At 38.7% G+C, this 20,514-nt stretch overlaps 1 protein-coding gene across 7 annotated transcripts in view; it reads left to right on the plus strand.

Moving 5' to 3' along the window:
• USP25 (ubiquitin specific peptidase 25) overlaps positions 1-20,514 on the plus strand; it is a 97,107-nt gene that overhangs the window by 39,459 nt on the left and 37,134 nt on the right. For 6 of the 7 annotated variants that reach the window (XM_064523509.1, XM_064523490.1, XM_064523499.1 and 3 more), the window contains 2 exons: positions 14,594-14,680; positions 19,896-20,033. In XM_064523509.1, coding sequence (XP_064379579.1) covers positions 14,594-14,680; positions 19,896-20,033 — 225 coding nt within the window. The remainder of the gene's footprint in view (positions 1-14,593; positions 14,681-19,895; positions 20,034-20,514) is intronic. The other variant, XM_064523493.1, reaches the window with a different exon arrangement.

A 20,514-nucleotide genomic window follows, 5' to 3' on the forward strand; every position in this document is an offset into this window, starting at 1 on the left:
TTTAGTTAGTAATTCCCCATGGACCTCCCTTTTAAGTACTTGTCTCTCCTTGAACCCTTGCAAATTTCTTACATCCATAGGGTCCTTTTGATAGGAATTGCATAGTTGTACTGCATGTAGCATGAAGAACTGCCTCCTTTTTCTTTTTTTTTTTTTTTCCCCCCTGTCTCCTGATGGAACAGATAGTAGAAAGTTGATTGCTGTTACAGTTCTGTAGACTTCTACCATATTTTTGTTTCAACATGTTGGTGGTCTGTCTTCCAAGCTGAGGGACCAGGAAAGTACTCAAGATGGAGGTGGACTATGAATTCAGGGAGTGCTGCCATGGATGCATGCCAGGCTCTTAAGGAAAGACAAGTATGGAAGACAAGGAAGGGGGTTGCCCTTTATATGAGAGAGCAGCTCAAATGGGTGCAGTGCTTGCTTAGGACAAGATGAGAGTTTGTGGATCAGGATGAGAGGAGAAGCTGGTAAAGATGACACTCTGGCTAGTCTGGTACAGACCATCTGATCAGGGTGAGGAGGTGGACAAAGCCTGCTTTGAAGAACTCAGGGGAGACCCTGGTTCAGGTGGGGGACTTTAATAACCACCCTGACACCTGCTGGAAGGGCAATGCAGCAGGATGCAAGCAAACCAGAGGTCTCTGAAGGGTATCAGGGACAACTTCTTGGTACAGATACTGATTGGATCAACCAGGGGTGATGTACAACTGGATCTGCTGTTCACTAAGAAGGAAGAACTGGTTGGAGATGCAGCAATACAGATAGCCCTGACTGTAGTGGCTATGAAACAGTGGAGTTCAAGTATCTGATGGGAGTAAGGAAAGGACAGAAGCAGAGTACAGACGTTGGATTTCAGGAGAGCAGGCTGTGGCTTGTTCAGGAAACTGGTAGATGGGATCCTGTGGGAAGCAGTTCTGAAGGGCAAAGGAATTCAGGGAAGCTAACAGCATCCTCCAGGTGCAAGAATGGTCCATCCCACTGCTCGGGAGAACAAGTAGACGTATTAGGAGACTGGCTCGGCCGAGCAGGGAACTTATGGCAGAGCTCCAAAGCAAGCAGACCATGCAGGATATGGAAGTGCTGGGATGGGCTACTGAGGATCAATTTAAAAACACTGCCTGAGCATGCAGGAAAGCACAAGCTCAGCTGGTGTTGAGGCTTGCAAGGGGTATCAAGGGCAACAAGAAGAGTCTTTGCTGCTCTACTAGTAATAAAATGCTGAGCAAGGAGAACATGGGCCTGTTGCTGAATAGAGCAGATGATTAGTGACAGCAGACTCAAATAAGGCTGAGGTACTCAATGCCTTCTTCACTTCAGTTATCTTCAGCAAGATCTCCCATACCCATGTGTGCAGGTAGAGTCAGGGTTCAAGGAGGAGCAGTGGATGAGGATTGAGACAGGGATTATTTGAGAGCACTTGATGTGAGTGCAGAGTCCTGCCCTTGGGAAGGGAGACCCCCTTGACTGGGTAGGGTCAGTTCTTCAGGTGGGAACTGACCAGGTGGGGAGAGGCTCTTCTGGGAAGGCCTAGGAGGTCTGGGCCAACAGCAGCAGCAAGCTGAGTGTGAGCCAGCAGCAGGCACTGGTCGCAAAGACAGCCAGCAGTGTCCTGGGCTGTGTGATTAGGAGCACAGCTGGTAGATTGAAGGGAGTGATTAAGCCCCTCTCGTCAGCAGTGCACCCAGTTTTGGGTCCCCTGCTGATGAAATGAAGCGAGTTCAGCGGAGGGCCATGAAGATGGCCAGGGCTGGAGCACTTGAGCTGTGAGGAGAGGCTGAGAGCCCAAGGGTTGTTCATCCTGGAGAAGAGAGGACTTTGGGTGGGACCCAACAGCTGCCTGCCTGTACCTACGGGGCAGTCACTGAGAGGATGCAGCTGGGTTTTTCACAGTGATACATGTTGAGAGGATGTGAGACAGTAGGTGTGAGCTGAGATAAAGGAAGCTCGTAGTGTCTGTCGGGGGAAGCTTTCTCATGCTGAAGACAGTCAAGCAGTGGAGCAGGTTGCTCCGCAACGTTGTTGTGCCTTTGTCCTTGGAGGTCTTCAAGACGCGACTGGCCAAGCCGTGATCAGGCGGGTCTGCTCTGGTAGCTGACCCTGCTTTTGAGCAGGAGGTTGGACTGGATGAAGTCCTGAGGTCCCTTTTGAGCTTTGCCTTTTGACTACTGCCAAGCACTGAACAGATACCTTTATGGAACTATTTGTCATAAATCTGTCTTACTTCAGTAACAATAATTGGCTTGGAGCCCATCCTCTTCTATACAGTTTAGGGTTGTTTTCCACTACGTACATCACTTTACACTTACTTGTGTTGAATTTTATTTTATTACACAGTCACTCCACACCATGTGATCCTTCTGTCAATTCTTCATTGTCTCTTGCCTTTATTACCTTGAATATCTTAACTGAGCAAACCTGGTCATCTTGACGCTAACTGTCTTCTCCAGATCACTTATGAATATGCTCACCAGCGCAGTCTGCAGCACAGACCTTGTAAATTTGCAGTAACAACTCTTCAGACAGGAATAGACCATTTACTTCTGCCCTTTGTTTCTTTCTTTTTACTTAGCTATTTATTGGTGCTATGACCTCCATCTTATCTGATGGCTGCTTAGTTCAGTTAAGAGCCTTTGTTGAATGACTTCTTCAGAAGTCATTTTGAAATCTAAGTAGACTGTATAAATTGGATTGCTGTTATCCATGGTTTTTTTGACTTCTTCAAAGGACTGCATGTTTTTCTTAAGGCAGAATTTACCTACCTGTAGTTACAGGTAACGCTTTAGGTAATGAAACCGAAAGACTTTTACTTCTGTATTTGTTCTGCCTGCCACCTGCCTTCCCATCTAAGGTTTCACATTCCTAGGCCTCTTTCCTTTCAGTGTATAGCAAATTATCAAATTATACAGATGCTTGAATTTTATGTTTTCTTGAGATCTTTTAATATTTTCCTTGTTCACCTCTCTTTCTTTCCTGATTCCCTCGCATGCATAGCTTTGTTCCAATAGCAGATACGCTGTCTTGGTGCTAGTGTAGAAGCAGATCTTATTTCCATGAAGGCATAACTTTGTAGAGTTATTTTGACTTAGTGTTTTACCTTTTTTGTTGTTGTTCTGTAATCAGCTTTCTCATTCCGAAGTCCTTCCAGAATCTCAAGATAACGGATTTTATGTGTGTATTTCTGTAAACAGAATTAATTATTGATAGGAAACTGCAAATATTTCAAGAAATGTTTTCCAGGGAACTTGAGTTTTAATTAATTAGTCATAGAGATAAAGAACAGGCTAGGGAATACAAAAATCTATGCTAGACCTATGATCTCATGTTATTTATACCCAACGTGCAACTTTATACCTTGAAGGTGGATTATAAAGAGGACTAGCCAGTTCTTATGATCATCACCCGTATTATGTGAAAATCTGTGACATTTGGAATTGCAGTGCTTTGACCCAAAAAGATAATTAAACTTCCATATTTAGGTCTATAAAATGTAATTCAAGTAAACCATTTAAAGATTTATAGCTTTAGTTGGTTGAAAATTTAGATTATTAATATTGTCTGCCAGCCAGGAAGACTTATGTTCCAAACAACTGTCCCAGGAAATTTAATGCATGTTAATTTAGAGCATTAGCTAATATCATACTTATTTATCCACAGGGCAGATTGACTCCTTGGGTTGCATTGACTGTGTAGAAGTATTTTCAAGCTTTCCTTGCAGCTTTGCGTATCACTGAAGTTAATGTTTAGATATTGTTGACCTCTGTCAGTCACAATAATATTTTGTGTAATATAATTAAAACAAAATTGTAAAGGAAGTCTTCAATATATGTTAGGGAGTACTTGTTTAAAAATGCATACTTTCAACATTTTAACAGTTTTCCTATGTAGTGCATGTTTTTTTTTTTAATGCGACCAATTAGCCAACTTATGTAGATGCATCTAACTTGACAATTGTGTTAAGAGCATGAAATTCCTAAAGATCCATCTGCTGTGAGTGACAGCAAACTCTAACAAGATGCAACCGTTTATTGAAATACTATCTTTTTATCTGTATTTGTGTGCTAAAGAAATACACACATGGAAGACATCCCCTTTTGAAGGGAAGGAGTCTCTCTTCAGATAGCTCTGAAAAAAATTTTGCTTACAACAGTTATACGCAGCATCATTAGAGTCAGCAGTTATATTTTTACCCAACATGACTTTTAAAAATACTTCCTGTTGTTGAAGGCTTTTGACTCAATAATAAACTGAGTTTAAAACTGAGTCCATGAGTAAATATGTCCAAACAAAGCTTTGATAAAGCGTGTTAGCTCTTTGCTTATCTGCCAAGAAAAGAATCAAGTCCTTCAAGGATTTGTTTCCCTCCTCTAGATCCTTTAATAAACCAAAATTTTTGAAAGAAGATCATCCATACATGTTTTGCAACTGTTTATGTAAATTCATTTTTATAAAGGGATCCCTAAAACTTGAGGTACTAGAATATTTCCAGAAGTTTGGGATTTTTTTTCTAATTCTCATTCTAAGTGTGTGTATCTGCTCTTTCTGCTCTTGAAGTAGAACTTATCAAGTCCTTAAAAGAAACAAAACATGAATATACTACCCAGTGTTTTTACTTACATTTTGCAGTAGATTTCTGTGGTTCTTTTGTGAAAGACAGCTTCACAAATTTCCCTGTTTTTTAGAGTTTATAATCTGAAACTTGGGTCTGAAAATGATTTCTAAATAGTAGAGTTACTGAGCTTGTTAAGCAGCTTTTCCATGTCAAATTGAATAAGAATTAGGTGTTTGCAGGACTTAAGGACTGTAATTCGCAGGACAGAGATGCACTAACGAGTGTCTCTTGGCGTTGTTTGTAGGCTTGCTACTTGTGCAAGTTGTCTCCAAGGTGTTTTACTTGAGATATTGCACAACAATAACTTTAGCCTTCTGAGTTCCAAGTAGCATTTCAGCAAAGTACAGAAAGTAATGCCTTTGCCAGTATCTTGAAAAAGGTGTGGTGGCAGATACTGAATACTTGGTCATTTAGCAAATGCAGTCTGCTCAGTGCACTAAGATCATGGTCTGATAGAGGGAAGAAAGAATATATGGGGAATCACAGGAAAATTGTACCATAAATACTGCTCTTTTCTTCCTCATCCCATCCCATACCAAAGTACCAGCTGCAGCTTTTTGCTGTGTCTTACAGCTTCGTAAGAGCTTCTCTGGGTTGTAGCTCCCCACTTTACCAAATGAGCTATCCCATCAGGACAAATGGGGTGAGGCATCTACATGCTCTTTTCTCCACAAGTCTAACAGAGTCTGGTTAGTCACTCAAAAATGAGACGTTTTAAATCTTTTTTTACCTAGTGGTGCATGGCATACGGAGCAAAGGATTAACAAACTACAGTCTTACGAGCATAATTCTCCATGGCTGTTCTTTAACCTTTATTTTTTGAGACCCTGATGCCACCTCTGGCATTTGACTCTGTTGCTTTGTGTTTGGGACAACCTTCTTGCTTTCCTGATGTCATCTTTGGGGTTAGGATCTGATCTGATCGTAAGCTTTTAGTTTTGAGAGGAAGAAGGCCAGCTTGACAGAGGAGAATGAAGTATTTCCTTCCTATATTGGTGGCTCAGCGATTGTTCTTACTGTCTTTGAAGCAGTTTATGACAAGAATCTAACTTTTGCATTGTTTTGTTTTTCCGATTTGTCATGTTGAATTAAAGGGATCATGATGGATGATGCAGCCAATGAGTTCATCAATAATAGGCTATTTGGTATTAAGTAGTAGTGTATACATAGATTGTACATGATTCCCTTGCTTCCCTGGATGTGTAATGGAAGATTGGATGGTCAAGACGATCCAGGGTGCAATCTCTGGTTGAGTAATAGTCATTGCTAGAGTATTTTCTTTCTGCTACTTTCTTTGTGGAACAGCTTGGGGGGAGGGAGGATATAATATAAACCGATCTAAACGGTTTCATGGAGAGAGGAGTAATGAAGTTGGAAAACTAGTCTCTCCTTCCATCCCTCCTTCCCTCCATCTCCATGTTGAGTAAAGAGCTACCTGTCACTTCTGCCAAGTTCTGCCATCTTTTAATCTTTTTTGATGGGATATTCCTCCTCCTTCTTTGTGTTGTCCCTTACAGGCTCTAGTTCTTCTGGTTGCTCCTGTAAGTTTTTAAACAATTACCTTATATTTAGTTGTACATAATCTCGTGAAACTTCAATTTTGAAGGGTTAGAAAGCTTTAACGGATGATGGCTTTAGCTTTGACTAATAACATGATTGCTCATTTAATTAAAATACAGGATACAGAATATAAGTGTTGAGTTTTGATTTTACATGCCATTTTTTAGGTTTAATAGGACATGAAATCATTAAATTGTTTAGGCATCCTATTTAAAGTTATGCCACAAACTTCTTTCATAAGTCTCATGTATTTAGGCAAAAACATGAAAACTTTAACCATGTAAGGAGATGTTGGCTGCTATTTTATGTCCTAACACAATTTTTTTTTTCTAGCTTTGAGCATGTAATAGAAGAGTAGTTGGATGGCATATGCTAGTATGTGCCAAGACACAAGAATAAAGTGAATTCTTTTGGAAGCATCTCAGATCATGCTTATCTGCCTTCTGCATTATAGTAATGTTCTGAGTTTGTTGCTATAAACCAGTAAGTGTTCTCTTAAAGCAGACTGGTAATACCATAGTGAACTGTTTATTTAAAATTGTTGACTTAACCTAAGTCTGCTAAGTCAGTTTGACTTTCTAGATCAAGAAGTGTGAAAGCTGTTTTCCATCTTCTTCCATGTTACACCTAAGCCTTTCGGAAAAACGAAACATGACAGCTTAAAACTGCATTTTATACTTTGGTTTTTACCAGTGTGGAATGCTGAATTGTTGACTTGTTCATGAATAAAAATGTGCTTTTCGAGAGACTTTTCAAAGCTTTTAGGAGCTGCAATTGAATCTCCCTCTGTGACTTTAGAAAATGCTAAACATTTTCCTGACCTTTATCACTATGTACATGGGGTTGTTCTGCACAAATTCTAACATGAGCCGTACCATGTGCCATAACAGTCTGTAGGAGCTTTGCTTTAGAGAGGAGGAGGGAGAAAAGACTCCTCTGTACTTTCACAAGTAAGTTTGAACAAGAGCTTGCTGAAGTCCCAGGTTTTAAGCTGTTTGCCTTTCTTCCCTTCTCTCCTCCTTCCACACAACCTTCTAAAGAATGTGAGGATTTTCAGGAAACATTTTGACTGTGCCAAGTTTTCAAGGGGGAAGAGGCAATATCAGGAATATGATTTGGGTGATTTCCTTGTTTTCCTAAGGTCCTTTTCCCTAGGAGGTGAAAGACAATATGCAGGCTTACTATATGCATATTAAAAATATATCTAAAATTTTCTATAGTCATGTTACTTGAATTGTATTGTACATTTTATGTAAAATTCATTTAATCTTATAAAGAATAATAATGCCGATAAGTATAGCAGTCAATTTCCTTTTAGTTTGTTTGTTACATGGGAAGAATTCATATAGTATTATACTTGCTGACTGTCTTTTAACACTGTATGACGTATGTGTAGGCTTAAATATAGGTCTGATGACTGTATTTAATGCCAGTTATTAGCCTCTATTCTGATAAAGAGGACTTACCACTTACCATGAATAGGACACGCACAAGTAGGTGCTGGGTGGAAAGGAGCGTAGTGTGTGAGCAGAGCGGACAATGCAATGGCAGCAAATAGCCACTTCACGGGCTTTTAGTGTTGGAAGAGCAGGATCAAGAATATGAACTAAAAGGTAAAATAGACCATTGAAAGGAAAAGGTGGGGAAGACCTTAAAGACAAGAGAGAGAGGCAAGAGGGGACGAATTAATGATAGAAAGCCCAAAAGGCTCGGGGGATGGACAGAAGTGGACTTAGTTGCTAGTGAGGTTGCTTTTTTTGTGTGTGTGCACTTTTCTGGACACTGATACTTAGTCTGAGGTTTGCAGGTGTGTTAAGTCACTAATAAAGTTAAGTCCAGTATTTTGGAGTACTTTATTTTTGAACCCTTAATAATGCAAATATTGGTAAATAATAAATTTGAAATTCTTAATGCTAATGGAAAGTTTATCTGCTAATGTGTGCAGAGTTTGGCCTATGGTCTGTACCATTCTGTATTTCCTTTGGTTAAGACTATCAGCATGAATACGGAAGCTAACCCTAATGACTGTTTACTAAAACTAGCTCTGTGTACGGTAAAATGTTGATATTGTTGCTAAAGTGAAGTAAGAATGTGAGTCTAATTTGCCATGTTAGTAGAGGCACTCTATTCCAAGTACTACACTTAGTGAAATAGGCAAAGCTCTATTTCTGCTCATTATTTTTAGAACAATAATAACGTATGCATTTTTTAAGACTGCTCTATGCTTACTATACAAAATGAAAGTAGATATGGTCTCTGCTTTGTGGCTTTAAAATCAGAATAATTATGAGACTGGACATGCATAAAAGGCCCAAGATGGCTTAAGTACATGTGGTGAATGGATGTTGCAATGTTGTAATGCATATATAAGCTTCCTGCTTATACAGGATCACGTATTACTTTAATGCCAGTACCTGATGTTCATTTAAGAGCTCTGTAGGAATCCATGCTTTGCTTTCCCCCCTTACTAAAAGTTGCTTTCAAGTGGTACTAAAAAGATAGCTTTAGATTTTGGTTTCTAGCCAAATTAAGTCCTCACTAAATTGTTCTTGCCAATATTCAAGCGAGTCTTCATGTTTTTCTCCTGTTAAATCTCAAGCCTTGGCACTAGATTGGACAGACTCCTTGTCTTTTTCTGCTGCTGACAGATCGGTATTGTCATGCTCATCTACACTAGCAGTGGCATTCCTGTCCATTGTTAACCATTACCAGTTCGCTTTGGTAAAAGGAACCCTACAAACTAGCATGCCACAAGAATGGCAATTATGTAGATTTTCTTGGGGCTGCTCTTGTGAAAAAGGAAGAGAACCCTAAATGATGACCACGTTTCACACTGTGCCAGTGTTGTTCCAGCTGTCTGCCAGCATGTATGTACTATTTTGATTGCTAGGCTTCATTTGTAACCAAGATATTTCTTCTTACTTATCACCTTAGGGGTTTGGGTTTTCTGCAGGCATTATAACATTGTTTGAATTGCATTCATTGTACCTGAACATCATAGTTGATTTCTTGCCAAATGAGAATGTTTTGGGCATCTTGCTGATTGGTTTAGAACTAGTAGTCGAAATGACTTTATACGAGTCTCAAAGAACAATTTTAAAGTCATTTCTGCCTTCTGAGCTTAGTCTTTACAAAGTCAATGGATAGATGTTGCACTGCTTATCTTATCAAATTGTCTTTTTCATGTAACCTTTTAGAAAGGTAATCAGTGTTGAAAATTCACCAATTCTTACTCAAAAGGATTTTCTTTGTTCTCTAAAGATGGAAACATAGAAAATTGCTTGCCAAATAAAATACATTCATACATTTGTCACTGAAACAACTGTTTTTACTGCCCTGTACTTAGAAAACTTGCAAGAATCTCTCAGAGTGCCTGTCTAATGCTATAACCCAACAGCTTGATAGATCAGCTTTTATCTGGATGCAGAAGAGTGTTCCTACTCTGAAATTATTGTTAATGTCAATACGTTTACTATTTTAATACTCTGTTGGCAGCTGTTAATGATCTGTTATATACCATATTTCTATGGGTTTAATATGCTGACTAGTTTTCATACTTGTTGTATTAACGCAGCATCACAGTACATCAATGTTAAGAAGTATTCCTATGTTTAGGCAACCTAAATTCTGCCAGGGTCCTTATATTTGATTATCCTAGACATTCAGAGGGGAAAAGGCAGGTAAGATATCTTAAGTGAAGTTGAGGCTGCCTGTATTCTGAAACTGTTTCGTCTCTGTGAGGCATTAAATACTGGATCAGTGATCAGGATCACATTTCACATATCTTACAAAATATAGTGAGGATAGGCATCACTCAGAGAAATTAATATTTTTAGTATCTTCTCTTTTTGAAATTAGCATTCTACCTTGTTTTCTGCAGCATGGTAGAAAATATGTCTATGTCTTTACCTCCTGTAGCAGGTAAAAGCCGCAGTATGTCTGTTGCCCTTCAGCACAGTTAGCTTGAACGCCTGAAACTGATACTGTTTTTTTTGGTTTTGTGGGGTATTTTTTGTTGTTTTTTGTTTTTGTTTTGTTTTTGTATAATGGGAGGCAGGTAGCCTGAAAAATTATTGCTTTTCATGATAATTTGCATTGATATAAGTTGGTACTGCTGTGATTCCACCCATTTCATGACTACAGTGCTCATCTGTCTGCTTGGTAAGCCATTGTTAAACTAGCAAGAAAAAAAACAGCAAAAATTATCAATTTTCTGGCAGCTTAATGAGGCAAACAAGGCAGGTAGTGGGCAGGTTGTGGAAATGCATGGATGGGCTGCTGAGGAGCAGTGTAGAGACACTGCCTGGACATGAAGGTATGGTGTTAGGAAAGCAGGAGCTCAGCTGGGGTTGAGGCTTGCAAGGGGCATCAAGGGCAACAAGAAGAGCTTTTACTGCTTTACTAGTAATAAAAGGACTGAGCAAGGAGAACATGGGCTTGCTGTTGAATAGAGCAGGTGATTTAGTGACAGTGGATTCAAATAAGGCTCAATGCCTTCTTTGCCTCTGTCGTCTTCAGTGAGGTCTCCCATACCCATGTTTGCAGATAGAGATATGCTTCAAGGGGGAGAGGAACCATGGATGAGGATTGAGACAGAGATTATTTGAGAGAACTTGACACATATAAGTCTATGGGATTTGTTGGGCTGCATCCAGTGGTGCTGAGAGTCTTTTCAAGATTGTTTTCTATCATCTTTTAAAAGGTCATGGAGAGTTGGGAAGGTTTCAGGTAACTGGAGAAGGCCAACCTGGGGAGCTACAGGCTGAGTGGCCTTGATTTGGTTCCTGGAAGGAAAATCATGGAGCAAGAAAACATTTCATGAGCACATGAGGAAGGAGAAGGTGATAAGGAATAACCAATAGGGATTTGCAAAGGGCGAATTGTGCCTGACTAACTTGATACCCTTCTATCATGAAATGTCTAGGATTTGTGGGTGTCATTTACTCTCACTTGAGCAAGGCTTTTGACAGTATCCTCCAATGTTCTTGTGTACTGATCAGAATGTCATGGTGTGGAAGTGTGAACAACTAGATAGATAAAAAAACTTCTTGGATGATCGGGTTCAGGGGATAGTGATTAATGGGTCATTCTTTACCTGGAGGGCAGTAACGAGTGGAGTACCACAGGGGTCTGTCCTGTGACCTCTATTAACATCTTTGAGTGACATGGAAAAGGTGATGCAGTTCATGCTCGTCAAGTTTCCAGATAACACCAAATTGGGGGGAACCAGTCAATACCCTTGAAGGCAGAGCTGCCACTCAGAGGAAACTGGACAAGCTGGAGGAATGGACTGACAGGAGCCTTATGAATATCAACAAAGACAAAAGTGAAATATTGTCCCTGGGAAGGGAGACCCCCTTGCAGTGATACCAGCTAGGAACTGACTGGTTGGGGAGCAGCTCTGCTGGGAAGGCCCAAGGGGTCTGGGCCAACAGCAACAGCAAGCTGAGCGTGAGCCCACAGTGGGCACTGGTCGCAAAGACAGCCAGCAGTGTCCTGGGCTGTGTGGCTAGGAGCACAGCTGGTAGATGGAGGGGAGTTTTGGGCCTCCTGCTGCAAGAAAGACACTGATAGAGTGAGTTCAGCGGAGGGCCATGAAGATGGCCAGGGCTGGAGCACTTGAGCTGTGAGGAGAGGCTGAGGGCCCAAGGGTTGTTCATCCTGGAGAAGAGAGGACTTTGGGTGGGACCCAACAGCTGCCTGCCTGTACCTACGGGGCAGTCACTGAGAGGATGCAGCTGGGTTTTTCACAGTGATACATGTTGAGAGGATGTGAGACAGTAGGTGTGAGCTGAGATAAAGGAAGCTCGTAGTGTCTGTCGGGGGAAGCTTTCTCATGCTGAAGACAGTCAAGCAGCGGAGCAGGTTGCTCCGCAACGTTGTTGTGCCTCTGTCCTTGGAGGTCTTCAAGACGCGACTGGCCAAGCCGTGATCAGGCGGGTCTGCTCTGGTAGCTGACCCTGCTTTTGAGCAGGAGGTTGGACTGGATGAAGTCCTGAGGTCCTTTCTGAGCTGAATTGTCCTATGGTTGGGCCATGATGTTTTCGCCTTCGTTCTCTCCTCCTTTCTTAATTGTTTGAAAAAAGTGATTGGCCTCGTACACACACTTGTTGGATACTTATTTACACGCTAGTATCTGATTTCTAATAATCTGTGAAATCCTCTCTTCACATGCGCTTCTTTTCTCATGAAGAGACAAACTTTCTGAAGTTGATATAGCTCAGCAGACAGTAACTACAAACAATACTGTCCTGATGGTATTGCTGGCAGTGCATTACTCTGAGCATTCAGATATCTCTCAGTATGACTGTGTGTATGGTAAAATACTGTTCCTGTGATTAAATGTGGCTGACAGTGTGATCTACAAATTAATATACTGTAAAACTCAATTTAATTTTTGAGAAGGTTAATAACATATTGATTTAGAAATTTTGAGTAGAATGAAGGGGTTGAAAGGAGTGTATCAAACAATCCTCTACTTATTTTCTGTGGCAGAAAAAGTAGAAGTTCAGCTCAGTAGTATGAAGTTCCATATTCACATCTTAAAATTACAGATTAAAGAAATGTGGCTGTTCTGAAAAATGTGTGGACTGAATGCTGAGTGAAAATCATAAACTTCTGGACATTTTTCTGTACTTAATTTGTGTATATTATGAAATTGGCCAGTTCAGTGGCTTGGCACTGATGGCACTTGGATTAGTCCTGGAGAGAAGCCAGTCTTTGGACATTATATATCATCAGCTAGTTTATTTTGTGTGTAAGACATTGCTATGTTTTACTTGATGAAAAGCCCATTGGTGGAATGCTGTTACATCATAAGACATAACTTCAATTAGCTTGAACTTCTAGAATAACACATGAATTAAATATTAACATTTTCTACTCTTTAAACAAAGGCCTCAGTGTTTTGATCCTTCTTCTCTGCAAGGAAGGATAAAAGGAGAACCTGCAGTTTGAACAGCAAAGCAGAAAGAAAAGTTTCTCTACTTGACTGTCTGTGTTGATTTAAGGAGGTTGAGATGGTCTTTTCTGGTTGGTGTTTTTGTAGGTGTGTTCTTTTTACATCCAAAAATGTTAGATAAGACAGCTTTGGTTGTCTGGATTTTTGTTAGAGATGCTGTACTTTGGAGTATGGGAAGAGGTCAAACTTGGAAAAGGCTCTTTTCTGAGGAGAGTCATGAATGCTGCAACTTATAACAAATGGATCTTTTTTCCACCTTTAAGTGTTCTGTATTTTTAGAATAAACCTAGTGCCCCTTTACAATTTGAGTTTTGCTTTCTTGGCACTATGGAGCTGAAACCCTATTAAATCTGTTGTGGTCTGTGAAGTCTTAAGTTTTTACCTGTATAGGACAAGTTGAAGGATCAAAGCATATTGCCAGGGTAGGCAAGCTCTCCCTTTCCAAAATAAATAGCTAATATGTGATCAGGAAAAGAAAGTTATTTATAAATTATAAATAGTTATAGATTGTAAAAGCAAATGGAATGGAGAGAAGGGAAAATCTTTCATGTGCTTCTGTGATGATGAGCATCTTTAAAATACTTGGGACCATTTCTGCAATCCTTTCCTTGTCTAATTGCCAGTCTGCAGGAATAAAGTAACGGTATTAAGTCTAAATTACCTTTAAGGAATGCTAGATCTTGAACTTGAGCAAGAGATAGGCAGTTCTTGCTCTTACAGAAGAGCAATGGTTCAGTCATGTAAGTGGCAGTCAAAGACTTTATTTCCAAGCCACTGCTTTGGATTTTAGTTTTTGCTATCTAGCTTCTTGTTCTTGTAGGCTCTTTGGCTTCAGTAGTTCAGTGTATGACACTGTGGTGTTCTTCATAGGTGTGCCTGTAGACACCTGTTTTCCTGCCTTATTGTCTATAAAATGAGAATAACAGCAGTTACTTACTTGCAAAGATACTTAATTCAGTTTCCTTACACTGTTGGAAAGTATTCAGATCCTATAATAATGGGAGGAATGGACAGAATGCAAAAAATAGAGATAAATGTGAGTGGATTTTAGCTGAATGTACAAAGATGTACCTTCTTCATTGAGGAATTAGATGATAAAGGGGCTATGAGATTTATTTTACATGGCTAAGCAGGCTTTAATTTCAATTTGTTTTTAAAACTGACAGTTATAGAGTTAATGGAATTCTTGTTGTAAAATGTAACTTATTCCACTTATCTACAATGCTTCATTTATGTGATTACTAAGTTTAAATAAGGTATTTTTTAATTATGCAGTTTTCTTGGCAAAAATAATTGTCCTTTATTGAAAATACATTAAGCAAATTTAAGTGAAATAATGTAGCTTCTGAAATGAAACTTTAGCATTGCTTATGTTTAACATTACATTTACTTTGCTAAGGCACATTTGGGAAGATTTTTTCTTGCAGAAGTGCTTAAACTTTTTTTTTTTCCCCCCCCAGTCATTATTTAACCTGCTGGAGTTTCGAAGACTAGTTTTGAATTTCAGTGCTCCTGCAAATGCTCAAGATTTGCCCCGAAACCAAAAGGTAAAATTAGAAACTAACTTCTCTAGTGGTTAAGGGCATTTCTCTATTGTAATTGAATTTTACACTGCTCTCTATTTCAAAGTAGCACAGATTTTACAGGTGCCAATTAACATTTCTCTGAGCTTCCTATCACTTATCTGGTATAAAAAACATTTTAGTCTCACAATAGAGTACAGAGGAGGGTGTTAAGACATCTAGAGTTTGATCAGAGTTCTGCTGCTTAGACCAGATCCAATGGAAGGGCTTTGCTGACACAGCTGTGGCAGTACTGACTGTAGTGAGAAAGCATTTCTAATGTGAATGTAATTCATATTAGCAACTGTGTTTTATTCCAGTCCTCTCACACTGTGCAGTTACAGGCATGCTTTTCTGTTACCCCATATATTTTTGATCTGCATAGCTTTGCCAATAATGTAGTTTGTGTTGGCTTGGCCACTTCGTTGTTTTCTGAGGGATGTTAATTACTTGCAGCTCGTGATTTGAGATTAAACTTTCTGTTATTAGCTTGTCTCTTTTGGCCTTTTCATGAGGTGATTGTAAGCATAAATTTTCCCATATTTATTCTGGTACTCCTGTGGAATTGGGTGTGTGGAGGGGAGGGTTTGGCTCAGATTTCTTGTGACCTCAGATGAATGAGGGGGGAATGGTCACGGACCGAGGGGCAAAACAGGCCAAATTTTCTACCTTCATGAATACCTCCTGAGGAAGGATGCATGGGGGTACTTTGAATTGTGTGTTATGGAACAGCTGCAGAGGAGGGATGGGGAGAGGACGTGGCTGTATGAAGCATGAAGACATTTGATGCCCTGATTCTATCAAGTTAGAGAGCAGTGAATTTTGGCATCTCCAGAAACTAGATTATTGCCTTTTGTGCCTTTCTTTCAAATTTTAGAAAGCGGAGTGTGTTGTGAGCCTGTTCTTAGCTTTTTGGCACTTCAGGTTTGACTGGAATGTTCAATAGCAAAAATAAGAGCTTTAAGTAAAAAAAAGCAAAAGAAAACAAATACAGAGAAGCCAGTGTCCATTTTTGAAACCTCTAGGAATGTACCATGTAGCGGAAGTTCCTTCTCAATGTCTAGATTAACTTTCTGCTCAGCATTTCGGTATTTGTCACATAATTAGTTCTAGTAACATCTGCAAGTGCTTGGAGTTCTTTGCCTTTGTTTCAGGGCTTAAGAAGTAGCTGACATCTAAGAGGTGGTACAATATAGATGACATCAAGATGTCGTCTTTGTAAAACTTCTTGCTCAGGCATTGGCACTAGCAGCCATAAGCATTTTGCAGTTCCAAAGTGCTATTTCTTAGAAATTCGGACCATGGCAGACAACATTAAGGCTGTGTGAAATAGTGTGACGTCAGCCAAGCATACACAGATTTGGGTAGGAGCCTTGCTTTCTACAAGCCTACTAGGAAGAACTTCTGGCGATGGTTTGTATCCTCTCTTGTATCTAATGTTAAATTTCAGAATGGAATGACATAATTAAACCTGTGTACTCATATCTCTTATCTTCTGCTAAAAAGCATGGATTTGTGTTGAAATAAATTTTGGGGAGAATTTAGGAAAAGGGAACATTCCACTATTTGGGACTTTGCCAAATACAAGAATTAAATTTGAATGCTCCCAAATACAGTGTTTTCATTTCTTTACGGAGTGAAGACTACTAGAGATAGATTAAATTAAAGTTGTAATATATACTGCCAGTTGACCCCCCCCCCCCAAAAAAAAAGAAAAAAAAGCCCTTGAATTTACCTCTATCTGCTTACTTGTTTTAAAACTATCTTGGCTTAATTTAGGTGTGTGGTTTTTTGTTCGCTTGCTTTTAAACCCAGTGTTAAATACTGGACGCTACTGACATGAGCTAGGATCAATTTTTTTTGCTAATAAAGACCAGGTTTTTATAACCTCAGATTTTCAGTTTCTTGATTTATATCCATTTCTTCTTCCAGTGGGTGGAAAGCAGAGTTTAATGCTAAGATCATGACAGTCTCCCAATTTGAAATTAAAGCATGTGGTTGTACTTTAGGGAATATTGCCTGGTGGAGTCTTTTTGTTCTTTCCAGTCAATATATTGAATTCAAGTATTTAATAATTTAGCACGTAAAAAATTTTTGTCTGAAAGTCACTGGCATAAATTTTGACTTTTTAAAAACCTGCTTGCCTCAGCTAGTTGGACTTTGCTATTCTTGAATTCAAACTCAGGCATATACTTAGTCTCAAATCTTTTTTTTCTCTCTCTCTCTCCTTTGAAACTTGCTTTCCTTCCTTCGTTTCTTACTCTGCTTTCTTCTGTAGAGCAAAACATGGTGCTGTGTAGTTATGGCAGCCTGTTTGCTCTCTGAAAGTTACGCTGCCTACAACATATAGCGAGGTTAACAATTGTGCGACTCCTTAACTGGGAGCAAGTGACCTGGAATTCTCTTTCCTCATGCTCTCATATGAACAGGTCTGTTTTGCTGAACAAGGTAGATATTTGGTCTGGACAATATTGTCAAGAAACTTTTATTACCACAGGAAGTGGATTACCTGTGCCCACAGGTTAGCACATCCTTCCCTCTGTGTCAGCGTGATGGCTATGCCCCCATTCTGGGATAGCAACCAGTAATGAATGTTTGCTATGTATGAAACATGTAGGTTGCTTTAGAAGCATTTTTTAATGATAATCGTTCCTACATCAGTGTCTTAAGAGATTGTTTATGCAGGCAGGATAAGTGATAAAATACAGAACATTTTAGATTGTAAGCTTCTAATACAATTTTTATTTCCAGATTGATATTTTTCTTTTTCTTTCTTTTTTTTTTTTTTTTAACCTGTTTTGTTGTACATACGGTGAGCTTTAAAACTGAGAGCCTTAGGCTGCGCTGCAGTTGCCTTCACTAATTCCTTTTGTTCTTACGCGCGTGTCCTTAGTGGACCTGTATATATTTTCTTGTGGACTGGCTCGTGGCTACTTGAAGTTTTTAGGCTTTGTTTAGTCAGAATTACTGTCTGCTGTGGTAGTGCCTACATACTCTGGTCTAATCGTGACTAATGCATTGAGCAGTTTTCTCAGAAAAAAACACCACAAAGATTTTTTTTTAGATTCAGAGAACTTTTGTAGGCTTTATAGAGATGCTTGTTCTGAGTAATGCTACTGAAATCAGTGACCAGCTGTTCATCCTAAAGCTACAAGTATGCCTAAAACTTAGCCAAATTAGTATTGTAGATTTGGCTAAGTTCTGTAATACAATAATGCTCACTTCCTGTGTACTTCGGATTTAACAAAAGGAAGGTGAGATGTTGGGTATTGTGTGGACGATCATTTATATTATGCATATGAACAGATAATCTCTAGTATTGAAATATCTGTATTTAAAACTTGAAATTCTGTTTATCTTTAGTAGATCACTTTATGAAAATAATAAGAAAAATCACTTTCACAATTTGTTTCCTCATTTTATTGTTTAAAGTTGCTTGAAATATGTAAACAGAAGACTAATCTTAGTCTTGATGATTTAATGCTGAATTAAGGTGGCATTAGATGATGTCTTCAGCTGTTTTGGATTCTGTGAATGTTGTTATAACTGGTAGGTGTTTTGCAGGGTAGGCTAGAAGAGCAAGTAAAACTTCTTGGGAATTTACATGAGTAGTAATAGTTTTTAGGTATAATGTGGAACATACCCCATTTCACTACACGTAGTTTTTAAAACCGAAGTAAAACAGACATTATATACAAAATGCTTTATGCATGCTGTATATAATTCCATAGGATTGGTTAAACGAGTCTGCTCTTTAATCAGTATGTGCGATAGTTTACCATCAAGTAATACCAGTTTGACCAGCACCTGACATCTGTGCTGCATTTGAATGATATTTTGTTGTTCTAAATACAAGTGGGTATTTCACGGCTTTTAATTTCACAAGTATGTGCCAACTCCCTGCTCAGGAGTAAGAGAGAGATACAACTGCTGTAAAGACTGGAACTTGTGGTTTAATCTACGATGTGACTGATTGTGCTTCGGTTTATTTGCTTTTCATTATACAGGCAGGAAGTATTTCCTTTGCTTCTCTTCTGGAAGCCAGAAAAAGAACTCTTTTCTCCATGAGCTATACTCAAGAAAATAGGTAGACAGGAAGACAGACTATTTCTCTTGCTTCTGTCAACAGAAATGATAATCCATTTATACCTTGTAAATGGAGAGTCTTCAGTGAAAAATAAATTTAAAAATGTACTAGGGATGGAGTAGGCTCAACGGCAGTTCTGCTAGAGGTATAAAGGGATACCAGTTTCAATAAAATTAGTAGAAATTATTTGAGGGTATTACTTAAGGCTTTGTAAAGCCTTTCTGAATATACTAACTGGTAGGGCTGTATGCTGTTTTCTTTCAATTTTCTCCCATTAAACAATGCCTACAGGCTATTTCTTGTATTTCATCTCGTTACTCTTATTGTTTTTTAGTAATGGATCCCTCTTGGAAATTATTTTTCTTCTCTTCAGTTTCAGATGCACACAATGATTATAAATAATTTTACCCCATCATCATTTAGCCAACCCACCTACTTAACTTCTACTATGCCAGATTTGTGTGGTTCATATAGGAATAGCTAATACTTGATAGTGAGATGCTACAAAGGATCTCATGGGAAACATTATTATTATTATTATTTTTTTTTTTTTTTTAATAAAACTGAAATTCCATAGATAATTCTCAGGGAAAGTGTATCTCTTCTTTTTTGCCTCTCTGTCTCCGAAGTTAGTGGTTATTGGTTGTTTTCATCAGCTTTCATTTAATTAGTGGCTTCCAAATAAGCTTGATGACAAACGACATGCAGAATTGGGGACACCAGCCCAGTAGAAATAAGAATGTGGGCCCTGGGTGTGTAATACTGAGTAGAAAGTCTTGGGAGCAACTGTTCTGTGTTAAATACAGCTCTGTGCTGTCACCACTTGTCCATTCAGCCGTATTTCAAGTCAAACACCTATATCTAAATGCAGTTTCAGAGAGCTTTCAGTTTCTGAAATGTAACTTCATTTTGATAGTATTTGAGAGAACCATCTTATTTTGTAAAACTAATAATTAAAATGCATGTAACACCACCTTAGTAGTGCCGCAAGTAAGCCTACATATTTCTATGATGATGGGCTGAACTGTATGCTTAGTTCATTTGGTAACTTTTCTATAAAGTATATTTTTGTTACAATTTTGTTAAATATTTTTAATTCTTCTTCAAATACAGGAACATAGGAATCTGCCTTTCATGCGTGAATTGAGGTACCTGTTTGCACTTCTAGTTGGTTCAAAGAGAAAATATGTTGACCCATCTAGAGCGGTTGAAATCCTTAAAGATGCTTTTAAATCAAATGATTCCCAGCAGGTAATTATATATTTTCATTCAAGTTTAAACGTGCTTTCTTAGGGTCTTTGAGTAATAGGAAATATTTAAAATGGACAATCAAAAATCCAAAGTTTCCCCAGATACTAACTAAGAAACTTCTCTAATATTACTTGATCTCTTACAGTCACTTCTATACACAAATATTAATTCCAGAGAGTATACCTACCGTAATCCATTTCTTCCTATTATTTTAGAAACCTCAAAGTAAACTAACTAACCTCATTTTTGAGACTTTATTAATAGTTGCACACACTTGCTCTCAGGGTTTAGTTTATCTTCTAAGTCAGTAGTTTTTGAATGAGGTTTATTCTTCTGATCTGAAAGTAGTACATCTAGGGCTGTATAGTCAAAGTATACTATTTGTTATTGGTTTGGAGAGTCTCAATACTCATATTTGGGGAGTGTGCCTAAATGGTTTTGTGAGAAACAGTATGTTTTTTCAGATACTTTAGTCTTCCCA

The sequence above is a fragment of the Dromaius novaehollandiae genome, chromosome 1, assembly GCF_036370855.1.
Source record: "Dromaius novaehollandiae isolate bDroNov1 chromosome 1, bDroNov1.hap1, whole genome shotgun sequence".
NCBI classification, from domain to species: Eukaryota; Metazoa; Chordata; class Aves; order Casuariiformes; family Dromaiidae; genus Dromaius; species Dromaius novaehollandiae.